Below are 13576 nucleotides of genomic sequence, written 5' to 3' on the forward strand. Positions count from 1 at the left end.
CTACAAAACAGACCGAGGAGAGGACGCTAGCTGGCTGGAATCTGTTATAGGCCAACAGGAAGTAGGCAAGCATGACCTTTGTAATTCAAAGCGTTTTGTTCTGAACTTCTGTCTCCTTTCCCCACTCTGGCTGGGATCAGTACACCTATGGATGGTTGAACTTGAGGGCCCGTGTCCCCTCCTACAGCAACTCCCTCTGTACCCTAATCTGCACAGCTCTGGGTATATGACTTTCTTTTCCTGATGAGCCCCTTCAAGAGTCTTCTACCCACTAAGTGACTCATGAATACACACCCCCAAAAGAAACCCCCACATTCATGTAATTAAGTAACATTTATTTTACATAAAACAATTTTCAAAGAATACATTTAAAAACCATCTAGATACTGATTTTATCGCATTACAAAAAAATTTGAGAGGCACAATTGAAGTATTCAAATAAATGGTGAGGGTGAAGGTGGGAGTTCATACCTGCTATCCACCGTGTTTCCTGTGACTCCTCATACAGGAGCCTTCCCATGAGGCAGTAGTGCACTTTGAGTAAATTGAATAAATCACATAAAATATATACTTTTATACAGAAAGTGTTAATGTATCATCACTTTCAATTGCTTATAAAAACTTCATTTTGAATTGCACAAAAGTTCTCTTTAAAACTGATAGTTCCCAGAAGACAGGGCTTAGAACTATATGTCTAAATAATTCATTACAAATTAATTAGATCTCTATTTCTCCACAGATAAAAAAACCCCATCTATGAAGAATTACATCCTTTAAGTGGGACATTTAAAATTTATTTTTTTATAGGAAAATAGGTTTATACATTTGTCCCTAGTCAGCTAAACTTTCTCCCCCTACTTTAAAACAAATCACAGGGTGTTCAGAACTTTCAGATGGAGTACGTGCGCCACAGTACTGTGTGTGTGTGTCCCATCAGCCCATCTTGTCTATCCCTCTGCCGTAGTATCCAATTATCAAAAAGGCACATGGCTACATTCTTCACAACAGTTTTGGTCTTAAAAAAAAAAATCACATATTTATAAGCCGTGATTTCAATCATGTTTTAAAACAAAAACACTAGACGAACTCATTTCTCAGGGCAGGCGACAGAATCCACGAGTCCCTCCGCAGACAGCACGTCACTTTCCGTAAAACTTCTTGTTGAGCAGGTATATGAGAAGGTTCACGTTCACTTTCACCTTATCGAACATTTTCATCACGGCCACCCCTTCATACTGCATCTGAAGTAAGTCCTGGAGCAGGGAAGGAGGACATCTCAGTGTGATGTTACTGCTTAAAAAAACATACTAGGAGGATCAATGCTAAAACAGACCTGGCTGGTCCAGTGACCCCAGGTTATTTATTAGCAAGCTTACAACAAATACAGGTGGGTTAGGAGTCGGAGCCCTGGAGCTAGAAAGATGGCTCAGCCATTAAAGGCAAGGCGAGGACTTGGGTCCTTGAGGCCTGGGGACTTCTGTTGTGGCAACTCTGAGGTAAGAGTGGCATTTTAACAAGTTCGTAAGTAACAGTGAGTGGTGTTACTGCCCTACGTGCGTGTGTGCGAGAAAAGGGCCTAATGATAGAGTGGGCTGTGGTTATAATTTGGTGGCACAAAGCTAGTTTCTGTGTGAGAGAGCTTTTGGGCTCGAACTTCAGCACTGGGGGGAAAACTGCATGAAAGATTATGATTCAGTTAATATCAGAGACAATTTTCATTTCAGTCTTACAGTTGTGTGTGTGTGTGTGTCTCCATGCATGTGGAGGACAACTTGTGAAAGTAGGTTCTCTCCTTCCACCATCTGACTTTTAGGAACTAAACTCAGGCCGACAGGCTTTGCCCCGAGCTTTGTCAGGCGTAATGCAGAGCCACAATGGCCTTCGTATTGCAGTCCCAGCTCACCTGAATATTGAGTTGCACCTTCTCCATCTCAACGCCGAGGAATTTGGATCTGACGTCAAAGATGCCCATGTCCTCAGTCGCTATGATATCGAACATAACGTTCTTAAACCTATGGAAGAGGCACAGTCAGACACGGGCAATCACAAGTAAACCGCTAAAGAAGCAAGACACTAGCAGAGCCTCTACTTAGGACCGGTGAGCAGACTAGTGTGGAGATCCCAAGGCCACCAAACACCCTGAACCATCTTCCACTCCTGGATCTGAACTGGATGCTTTTCTTTTCTTTTCTTTTCTTTTTTTAAACAAAGGAACTAGCAGGTGTGATCTTTGGACATGGCTTTATACTGTTTTGGGGACGGCAATGTCCACTAGGCAATAATCTTTATAGAAACTTCATGAGATGAAGAGGTGAGTTCTCAGAGCCTGTACAATCAGATGCTGGTGGGTCAGGTCCTGGAAGGAGGAGGGAGTAAGAGAGAAGGCCACAGTCAAAGGATGGCTTCTCTTGAGACAAAGGAAGGCAGGAGGGATAGGCAGGAAGCTCATGGTCCCCTGCAAAGGCAGAGCATGGTGTGCTTGCTTGGGACATGCACCACAGCTTCTGTTGGCTCTTCCACCTCGAATTAACACACCTACCTGTATGAAGTAGTTCTGACCAGGGGCCCGTCACAGCTTGTGGTTTTAAAATTGCAAACACTGTTTAGGAACTCTGTTGGTACTCTTGCACCATTATGAAAAGGCAGCCTTTGAAGCTCACTGCTCCGACTCAGTTGTTTTGAAGGGACCAAGAGAGACCATTGGATCCCGACACTGAACAAACCTCAGGACACATAAGTTCTGGTTACACATCCTTCCCAGGACTGATCACACCAGCACCTGATGTTCAAGGTCGGGCGGCGGGGTGCTGGGGGTAAGACTAGTACCCACATCTGTAATGTGGGTTAAGCCTTGCTAGAACAAACAGACCCTCCAAGTCACCCAGGACTGCCAAGGAATGCTAAGTCTGCTTGTGTGTGAGTGGAGGGCAGGTGTAGATGCTGGCCTCTACTTACTGGTTGGTTTGAAGGTCGTCTATGCCCAACAGGACACCTTTGTCATGTAGCTTTGCTGCCGTGTACCTCACTGGCTTCACTCTCTTCGTTCCTTTGGGTTCTGCTTTACCATCCAGTTTAATTGATCTCCGAGAATTTCTGAGCCAAAGAGAACAGACAACCTGTTGTCAAGATGTCCAGGAGAGTGCAGCAACCGTGATCCCACTGTTCAGGGTAGTGGCGGTGGTTTACTGATCTTTGATAGGAGGTGACAATGGTCTCCATGCTTTGGAATCACTATCCAACCTGATTTCCTAAGTATGCTGTGTTCTTGGGCACACTGAATTAAGTGTCGTCTTGTGAGTCACTGTACCTAGCCCCGGAGAAATGACATGAACTTTTTGTTCCGAGGTGAAGGTACTAATAAAACTAATCTAGCCCTGTTCCAAATATATACTTTCAACATATCAGTTTGTATTTTCCAAAATGAGCAGTTTCCATGGTACTTGGAAATCAATGCATTCCTTCGCTACAAGTAATTTCATTTAGCTTTCATAGTAACACCAGAGAAGATAGCACTTTCAATCCCGTGTCAAACATGAGAAAATCAAGATCACAAACTATGGGAGACTTAGAACCCACATTAGGACTGCAGAGTTCATGGCTTAAAGTTGCTGTAATGCTATGTAGAAGCCAAACCAGTAGGGATCATTTTTTAACCGAAAGTTTGCTTGCTTGATTTCTTCTTGGGTAGAGTATTAAAAAAAGATTTGCACATAATGAATGAAGACTGGGCCAGCATCAGGCCATGAGGAGACTATCTCCTTCAGACTTCCTATGAGTAATACTATCGATTTTCCTACACCGTATCGTTTCCTACTGCTTTTTATGCAGACGAAGGTTATCTGGAAACATTGGATCGCACACTTAAATGGCCAATTAAACTTTAATCAGCATCGACACAGTCTGGTGATAAGAATAATCATCAGCAAAGAGCTGTCACTGAGAGTCATATTGTATACAAAAAAATCTATGCTTTGTACACTAATGGATATGAGAGAGAGCTGCCAAAATTTGGCCTATTTTGTCAGTCATTAAAAAAATAAAATCAACAAGGAATTTTAAATCATTAAAATTTAGACCAGTATGTTGCTCTGTGCAATTAGCAAACACCTGACTTATCTAATGCTACTACCAGGTAAACAAATTCCTGTTCATCATAAACGTTCTCACATCAAATAAACATATAGGTGCTGGATAGTTTTATGTCAAGCTGACTCACCTAAAGTCATTTGAGACCTTAAAGTCATTTGAAAGCCAATGTAGGAAACCTCAATTGAGAAAACACTTCCATAAGATGAGCTGTAGGCAAGCCTGCGGGGCATTTTCTTAATTAGTGATCAATGGGGGGCTGAGGGGCAGCTCACTGTGGGTGGTGCCATCTCTAGGTGGGTGGTCCTGGGTTCTATAAGAAAGCAGGCTGACAGGGGCTGGAGAGGTGGCTCAGCAGTTAGGAGCACTGACTGCTCTTCCAGAGGTCCTGAGTTCAGTCCCCAGCAACCACATGGTGGCTCACAACCATTTGTTTGGGGATCCAATGTCCTTTTCTGGTGTGTCTGAAGACAGCTACACTGTACTCCTATACATAAAATAATTCTTAAGGAAAGAAAGAAAGAAATAAAAAAGAAAGCAAGCAAGCAGGCTGAAGAGCAAGCTAGTAAGCACTACTACCCTTCCGTGTTCTCTGCTTCGGTTCCTGTCCCAGGTTCCTACTTGAGTTCCTTTGCTGATGGCCTGTGATTAGGACATGCAAGCCAGTAAAACCCTTTCCTCCCCAAACTGCTTTGGTCATGATCTTTAATGGCAACAGAAAGCACACTAGGACAATTCCAAAGCAGCCCAGGCCACCACCAGCACTGCAGTCTCCCCAGATGAATCATAGCACTGGGACACAAAGGGGATCTGGACTCACTTTCTTTTCAGGTTGTCTACGCAAGTCTTGATGTAGGTGTCATAGTAATTAATTTGATCTTCGTAAAATGCTGCCTTCTTATTAAGTGCGTTCAGGGTCTGCTGAAGTTTTGACAGCTCAGCTTTTCGAAGCTTGCGGTGGATTCTTTGATTTCGAATATCCTGCAACAGGCAAAGGCCATAATGACGGGCTGAAGGGAGCCTGCTTCTTGCTTCTCCTAAAGACTGATACTTTAGAAGCAGAAAAAACCAGGCAGCAGGCCAGCGTACAACTGCTAATTATAGTTTACCTACCTCATTATATATATTAACGCAACACAGTGTTATCTATCACTTTCTGCTTCAGGACTGGAAAATGTCCAACTTTTATTTTAAGAGGGTTACTAAAGTTTATCTCCATTCCCCTGGGAGAGAGAAGTGGGCTAGGGGGATGGATCAGTCAGTAAAGCGCTTTCCTGAGGATTTCAGTTCAGACCCCTAATACTCTCATAAGAGCTTGCATGGAAGCACATTCGTGTAGCCCCAGAGCTTGGGGGCAGGGACAGGGAAACCTTGGGGGGTCACTAGCTAGCCAGATAGGTAGCTGAAACTGCTGTGAGATTCAGGTTGCAGAGAGAATTGTCTCAAAAATAAGGTAGTAAGCTCTCAAGTGTGGCACCCAGTGTTAACCTCTAGATACACACATACACACACACACACGTACGCACACATGCACGCACACAATCACAGAGACACATAAACACACACTTTACAGACAATGCCAACCCCTAAGTTGAAAATCACCAAATAACTTTTTAAAATGCTTTTAAAAAGGTAAAAAAGGCTGGGATGGGGCTCACAGTTGGAAGAGCGCTTGCTCAACAGCATGAACGAAGCCCTGGGTCCGAGAAATTAAGCGAGACAGTGCACATCTGTCACTTCAGCACTCAGGCGGCTGAGGCAAGCAGTTCAGAAGTTCAAAGTCTTCCTGGACGAGACACCAAGCTAGAGAGCAACCAGGAATCTCCAAATTGGTAAAGGAAAAGGGAGTACAAAGAAAACATTCGCCGGAGGAAAGTGATTTCTTCAGGCCGTTTTGAACTTTCCTCTCTGAAGAATATTTTAAGCCCCCAAAAGTTAACGTTTACATATGATCTCACTTTAGCGATGGCTCTCGTGACTTGTGAAAACTTACAGTTGATTAAGTCTTCGTTTCTATAGCTCCACACTGAATCTGAACAAAGAAGAACTAAAAGTACAGAGGAGAAAGAAAACTGTCTTTGTAAGGAGCATATTTAGCCCTTTATTACTTCCTCAGCACTAGAGGGCAACGCATGTTTACACAGCATTTAGACTGCATTTGGGCTTTTAAGCATCTACATACTCTATGGGATCTGACTTAGAGTATGTAGGAAGGACGTACTTGGAGTATATGCCAGACATGTTGGCGCACACTTGTTGGGCCCAGCCCCTTCAGAGGCTGAGACAGGAAGACTGCTTGAGCCCAGGGGTGAGTCAGTCTTGGCAATATGGGGAGACATGTTTTATTTTACTTGTAGTAAATAAAGCATGCGCAGGAGGGTGTGACTAGCTCACAGGCAAACATTACTCATTTCATATAAGAAACTTGAGCATCCGTGGATTCTGGTGGTCTAGAGAGTAAGAAATGACCACACTTAGATTTAAAGAGTTCCTAGAACACAGGTTGGTTTTTTTTTTTGTCTTCTTGCACACAGATTATGAGAATCGTGTTAAAACCAAAGTTGCAGGTGAAGGTTTAGAAAGCCGTTCAGTAAGGAAGAGTTCTCAGTAGGTCAAAGCACTCACCATGCAAGGCCAATGACTTGCATTTGAGGCCCAGAACTCACAGAAACTCAGCTGTGGTTGTGACTGCAAGGCTCCTTCCGTGAGATGGGAGGTGGGACCCAGAGTTGGCTGGGAGCTCTCATGGGCCAGCTACCCTGGAGGCCTCTGAGTGGCAGAGGCAAGTGAAACTGTCACAAAGATTGTCCTCTGACCTCCCTCCACGCATATACACTATGGTACATATGTGCTGACACTCGGACTCAGACACACACACTCTAGACACACACACACACACTCTCTCTCAACAAAAATTAAAAATAATCCTCCAGTAAGCTATGAGAAAATTTCACTTGCGTAAATGTTGTTTGTTTCACATTATGTTTCCTTCGTGAACAGATTAAAACCAACTGTTTCAGGAATTCAAAGGCACATTCCCCAACATCTTCTGAAATAAATCTTCATTAATAAACAGAGCTTTCTCATTGATTGCAAACGGTTCTGACTTTTCTGTCTCAATCTCAGAGAGAACTTTTCTCCACCCAGACTTTGAAAAGAAAGGACTGTTTCTTTAGATTACTCTGGGCAGGAGAAATAACCCTTCTGCTAAAAGTGACCATCATTTTTGACCAAAGAATCAGACTGTGCATTTCCTCCAGGGGATGACAAAGAAGATGCTCCTCTAATTATTTAACTGCCTTTAAGCTCAGACCCACGTGAATGTGTACATTTGAACCAAAAGAGCAAAGTGTCCTTTTTATCCAAATATGTCCTTCCTTATCCTCACCAAACAGATCTCAGCCACTTCCTGTTTCTTTGTACAAAGCTGAGATCACTTTCCCAGGAAATTCTCAAGTGCAAAACGTGCCATGAGAATCAAAAACAAACCTTTCAAGTCTGAGCTGCAGTAAGACTCAAATTCTCAGGGACATACATTTGCCATCTTAATGGTAGCTCCAAAGAGCACTTGGGATTTTATGACAATTGACTGTGTGTGAAGAAAACAATATTTCCCAATGTGTCATAAAACCAGCAAGTAGACAAACAAGCAAGCGAGCAAGCAGGCAAGCAAAAAACCAAGTAGCCAGGGTTTAAAGTCACAATATCACTCACTGCTTGTCACCCCCCCCCCAAGTGTTTATCCTGGTGTGTTTGAACTTTCTTCTTGGCCTGGGGGAGTTCTACTTATTCCTTTTAAGAAGTCACAAATCCCCGAAACCTATAAAAATTCAGTACCCTAAGGAAAACAGGAAACCTGTATGTTTCCATGAGTCCCAATGTCATCTCCCAGAATGCCCTGCATGTGCTAGCAAATGTCTACATGAAAAAAAGGTATTTCCAGACACCTTGGCAATCTCGTTGAGAATGTCTTGGTATTTGTTTTTGGATGACACGTGTCCAGTCTGCTCCAGTGTGCGTAGATTCCTCTGGATCTTCCTCTTCTTTTGTTCAAGAGGCAGGCAGGCATCTTCTATCACCGCTTGGCTAAGCTTCCCTTCCTCCTGGGCCCTGGAGTCCACAACAGCACGGCTCTCCATGTCTTTGGTGTGCTCTAGTTCCTAAAGAGAATATCAATAGGTCACTTTTCCTCTAATCCCTCCATGTCACAAATGTGAAGTCTCAAGATTAGCACCTGACTGCTCTTTATGGTTTTTGAAGGAAACTCTGGAAGAAAAATCATTTCCAATTTAAAAAAACAAAGACAAAACAAAAATGTAACAACAATCAAATAAAACAACAACAACAACAACATTCAACAAGGAAGTAATACTGGACCTAATTCGGCTAAAGTTCAAAGGTGCCGTTTTCTTGCCAAGGTGACCAACTGCCTTAGTATATTACTTTGTAATTTCCTGGATGAAGAATCTCAATTTCTGGGTAGCCCAGTTGAGAAAATTAAAAGTACGTTTTGTACTAACACGGGGCTCTGAGAGTCCACTGAGGTCTCACAAATCAGTCTGGCTGACAGAGATTTTTAAGCCTTTTAACAGCAAGGCAGCCAGAGCACTTCCTTCTCATCCCAGAATCCTTCCCTCACAGTCACCTCTGCAGAGATCCCTTGAACCAGGTAAAGACAGTCCTGCAGAAGGCAGTTCCTAAGCACGTGCTGTGCACACCAGTGAATGCCAAGCAGCCAGTCTGTCCAAGAAGACAGTAATACGAGGAGACTGCTGGTGTTCTATCTCACTGCACTGACAACCGACACCACAGATCAGTTCTATGGCACAACTGTCATAGAGTAATAGGGCATCAGGGCACAGCAGTGGCTTACTGGGTCAGCAGTAGACAACAGCAGAACTGGGAGGTGATATATTTAATCTGTGTCAGGCACTGCTGCATTTGTCTAGCGTGTCCCTCCCGAACCTCCGTCTCATTTAGTCTTGTCTGCGAATTAGAAATCACAGGTAAGGCAGCTAAGGCCCAGAAAGATTTCTAAGTGGTCACAGTCACAAGCTAGGAGGCATGAAGGTGTACAAGAGGCCAGATGTCTGCGTGTGGTTTCTGTCACTAACTTATACTAGGTCTGGGAAATACTACGTCTGAAACAATCAGAGCTTAAAAAAAAAAAAAAAAAACCCTTTTATCTTAAACCAGCATATTTATATATCCAGAATGCTTAAAAACATTCACATATTTTCACACATAAGAAGGCTTGAAGTTTTAATTTTTTTAAAATTAAATCTGGAGACAATGGTTTCTTGGCAACCCATTACATTAAGAAGAACAGGAAATTTATGAGCACAATCCACTTAGAAATAATTAGACAATTCTGTTAAGTTGATTAGGAAGTAGCAATTACTGGCACTACAATAATCACACAGGAATTAATTGACTTATTTCAGAATGAACTGAATAATTTTTTTCCCTTTTGTCACCGAGACAGCCCAGTCTAGCCTTGAACTCCTGAGCCCTCTGTCTAGTACTGTTATTACAGGCACATAGCCTCAAATCCAACTTTCTTTTCTTTGAGTCTTATTAATGTAGTTCTGGCTAGCCTGGAACTCATTATGTAGACCAGGCTAGCCTCAGACCACAGAAATCTGTCTGTCTGTCCTTTCCAAGTACAGGGATTAATGGCAGTGTGCCACCATACCCAGTTTTAAAGATACATCTTAAAAAAATGAAACCTGAGTTGTCTGTGGCAATGTGAAGGCACCAGGACACCATGGTCTTAAGACTCTCACTTCAGATACACTTGCAAAAACCCTTTGATCGTGTGAGGTATCCTTCTTCTAAGTTAGCAGATACATAACAAGGATTTTGACATCCTACCAAACAGTATGATTTCTTCACTGATGGACCCAGTTATCTACTGAAAGACAAAGCTTCTGGTTCACATCCAGAGGTTCTGAAAGGTACAGAGCTCTATTCCTACTGTAGAAAAAAAAAAAAAAACCAACACCCAGTACACATTCGAGGATGCATCCGTCACTAATATTCCATGAGGGCTTCAGATATGGAGTCTGTTGTCTACACTAAACGTTCCCCTATGTGACAGTAAACATTTGGTGTGAACACCAAGGCCACCACCCATTTATCTGTTAACTTATTATGGTACATATAAAGACAAGTCACCTGCTGCTCAGTTGCTGGAGTCTCTAAGATTTCAATCAGTGTGCTCCCTGGTTGGTTCCGGGTCACATCAATGATCAGCTTTTTGGTCCTTACAAAGGAAAAAAAAAAAGAGAGAGAGAGAGAGACGTTCAGACGGCAGTTTTCATGCACAAAAATCTGTTTCTCTCAGAGGAATACATTAAGCAGCTTCAATGATTTCCTAACGTAAAGTGTTCTTGCTCAAAACGCCCAGGAGCCTGCAAATGCCAGACAAGCAGAGCCTGGGCTCTATATGCTAAGGCAGTAAGATTAGTTTCTCAGTTCTGTACACAAAATATGTCATAAGATTCCTTATGGAAATACTTTTTTTTTTCCACTTAAGACAGATTATGTTTTGAAGGGCATCAGGGACCAGTGCTGCAGATACGGCCCATGGGTAAGGATGTAGGATGGCCTGACTTCTGAGCCTGTGGATACATCATAACTAAATTTTGTTTGCCCTATGGAGAAAAGTATAAGGCAGTGTGAAGGCTGGTGGAAGCACAAATCCTCTATGAGCCTCGGAAACTTTGGGTTTTTGGTGATGGGAGCCCAGCAAAGTGATGGGATATCAAGGACACAGGAGACTGGCAAACAGGACTCTCTGTGTGTGTGTGTGTGTGTGTGTGTGTGTGTGTGTGTGTGTGCTTGCGCATGAGCATGAACATAGGAGAACAGGAGAGCTATTCTAGACAAGTTCACAGCTAGCAAACCACCCTGGAGGTGCTGAACTATTCATTCTTCCATAGGTGCTCTTTAGCAACTGGCTGTCCCTTTTAATTAGGGATTGAGTTATGTAATTACTTCGAAGGTGGGGGCTAGGGATGTATCTCTGTAGAACACGTGTGAGGCTCTAAATTCAACGCCCCCTACTATAGATGCCACATAGTAATGAGACAAAAAACCCAAAGGGCAAACATTCCCATCTGATCACTGTTCCCCATGGTGGGAAGTCTATCACTTGGAAATGGTAGTTCATGAGCCACACACAGGTCAGATCTGCAGCTTCAATGTTTCCACAGCCCTGTTCCTCTCCTGAATCTCAGTACTGTCACAGAAGGAACACCTTCCCTAACCACAGCCGGAAACGTCTATGCAGCTTAAAACTAGAAGTGAAAGGAAGTCCTATTCTGAAGCACAAGAGTGGCTTCTCCTCAGTCAGTCCTAGGTAACCCCAAATATGAGATTTTAGAAATGGGAGACGATCCATTAAGTCATTTGCAAACGCGGCCTTTCTCATTTCCTGTTTATCTCCCATCTCCACGAGAAGAGCATGACAGACACAGCTTCCTTTTCTCTTTTCTCCCTGGTCTCTGGAGAGCCATTTCCTCTAGCCCTGTGACCCTTGCCTGCTAGGGCTTTTCAAGCTGTCTGAGAATTCACAGCTACAGACTCCAGAGACTCAAGCGTGGGCACACAGCTAATTATAGCCCTGTGGGAGATGGCAGTGTTCCTGAGGTGGCCAGGCCTCAGGAAGTTGCACGTCCCTCCCCTGCCGCACACCCCAGCTACCTCCAATCATCATCAGGAATGAATGAGACAGAGATTTAGTAGCTAAGATCCTAAGTGTTTAGATTACAGACACACTCTCTCATGCCTGGCCTTTAGGCAGACAGGTTTGAAAACAGAAGCTATTTGTCAGGAGTTGCTGAAGGACACATTGCACAAATAAAATAACTTCTTCGTTGTTGTTATTGTTGGAATTCTAGATGACGTCAGGCCCGTGGAATTCCTCACAAGAGTTCTTTTACCTTCACAGCCTATATCTAAGCCAGCACCTGCTCCAAGTGCAGGGATCTCCACTCCCGCTCCCTACTATGTGCTCAAGGGCAAAGGGCATTGTAGACAGGCAGACTGAAGCCACCTGGAGGAGCACACCTGTATCCAAGAGAGTTATGATGGCAGTCGCTGGCCATTGAGTACCACTGAGCTCCTGAAACCCGCTGGGCCAGGTGGACAGATGTGAGTATAGGACAGACAATGCTAAGTGAAAGGCTTAGCAATGGCAAAAATGCACAATACCTCTTTAACAATCTCTTCCATTCATATCTTACAGAAATGAAAACATTTTCGGTACACTGAGTTAAATAGAACATAATTGGTAGGCAATTTTGGCTCTCCCAACAAAAAGCACTGGTATATGAAGGGGGTGACCAGCTATCAGTGATTCTGTTCTGACCTCTGCATATGGCATCCACGTGTCGAAATGACACACTACTATTCTATAAGTAGGAACACTCATCGAGTGTCATTTCAATACGCGGAGGCCATACATGGAAAAAGGAAAGAGAAGAAATGATTTCACCTCGTTCTTTCTAGAATGTGGCTTTCAGAACATTTAAGGTTCCATGTGTGGATCCTACTAAAATTTTTTTTTCTTTGAAAATGCAATAGTCAAACATTCCATTCTCCGACTGGAAGCTAGCAGTCTGAAAACCTAGTTAGTCACAGGACCTCAGCATAAAGGGGACGCTGGAAGACAGCCTACTGTCTGAAACACAGATGGGGCAGCAAAGCGCTCCGAGGCTTAACGGGCAGACAAAGATCATCACACTTGGGTCGGGTTTCTAGCATTGCAGAAGCCGAGGCAAGCTGCCGGTTTGCTGCGTTAGCCACAGTTCCTTATCGCCCCGTGGGAATTACCTGTGCCTTCTACCGACCCCACCTCCTGTTTGCTGTGGATGAAACATAAACAGACTAAGCCCATTCTCTACCACTGAGTCACAGCCCAAGTCACCATCCTCTCTTCCAGCACCTTTCCAAGAGAAACGCCCCTGAGCTCTTTAAATCTTTGAAGAGTAGCACCTACAGAGAGTTCACTTTTTGGCTCACGGTTCAAAGACCTCCTTCTGAACGAGCCCTCCTCACCGAGGGCAAAGGTAACTTTCTAGCTGTGACTAGCCAGCATGTTGTGTATCAGCCTGTCAAGTACTCAACCATCTGTAGGACAGGCTCATCCAAACATGAGGAGGCCTCTGACCCCGGGAGAGAATTACTGAATAAGAACGAGCCACTAGGGAGTTTACTCATCAGAACTGGGCTCTGACCAAGAACACAGAATATGAGTAAAGGCTCCTAGGCTTGGCCTCTCTACATATGGCTCTATTTTTATTTTATTTTATTTTTTGGTTTACAGTGTGCCCAAGATTGGCAGTTAAGTGGTGTTTGTGGAAGTTCAGAAATACTTGGTAGTGTTTAAAATTGTAGTAATACATCGGGACATATTTTTGGCAGTGAACCAACAACATCGCCTCAGCCACTGAGCACCCCGGCCAGGGTAAACTGAAGGTAAGGT

The 13576-nt window shown here is 43.6% G+C and overlaps 1 protein-coding gene across 1 annotated transcript in view; it reads right to left on the minus strand.

Moving 5' to 3' along the window:
* Nucleotides 1-431: 431 nt before the first annotated feature.
* IQGAP2 (IQ motif containing GTPase activating protein 2) overlaps nt 432-13576 on the minus strand; it is a 251374-nt gene continuing 238229 nt past the window's right edge. The window contains exons 31-36 of the mRNA XM_080925723.1: nt 10264-10351; nt 8034-8246; nt 4907-5067; nt 2956-3093; nt 1904-2012; nt 432-1253 (exon numbers count right to left, since the gene is read on the minus strand). Coding sequence (XP_080781849.1) covers nt 1140-1253; nt 1904-2012; nt 2956-3093; nt 4907-5067; nt 8034-8246; nt 10264-10351 — 823 coding nt within the window. The 3' untranslated portion in view covers nt 432-1139. The remainder of the gene's footprint in view (nt 1254-1903; nt 2013-2955; nt 3094-4906; nt 5068-8033; nt 8247-10263; nt 10352-13576) is intronic.

Source organism: Micromys minutus (genome assembly GCF_963924665.1).
Source record: "Micromys minutus genome assembly, chromosome: 11".
NCBI lineage: Eukaryota > Metazoa > Chordata > Mammalia > Rodentia > Muridae > Micromys > Micromys minutus.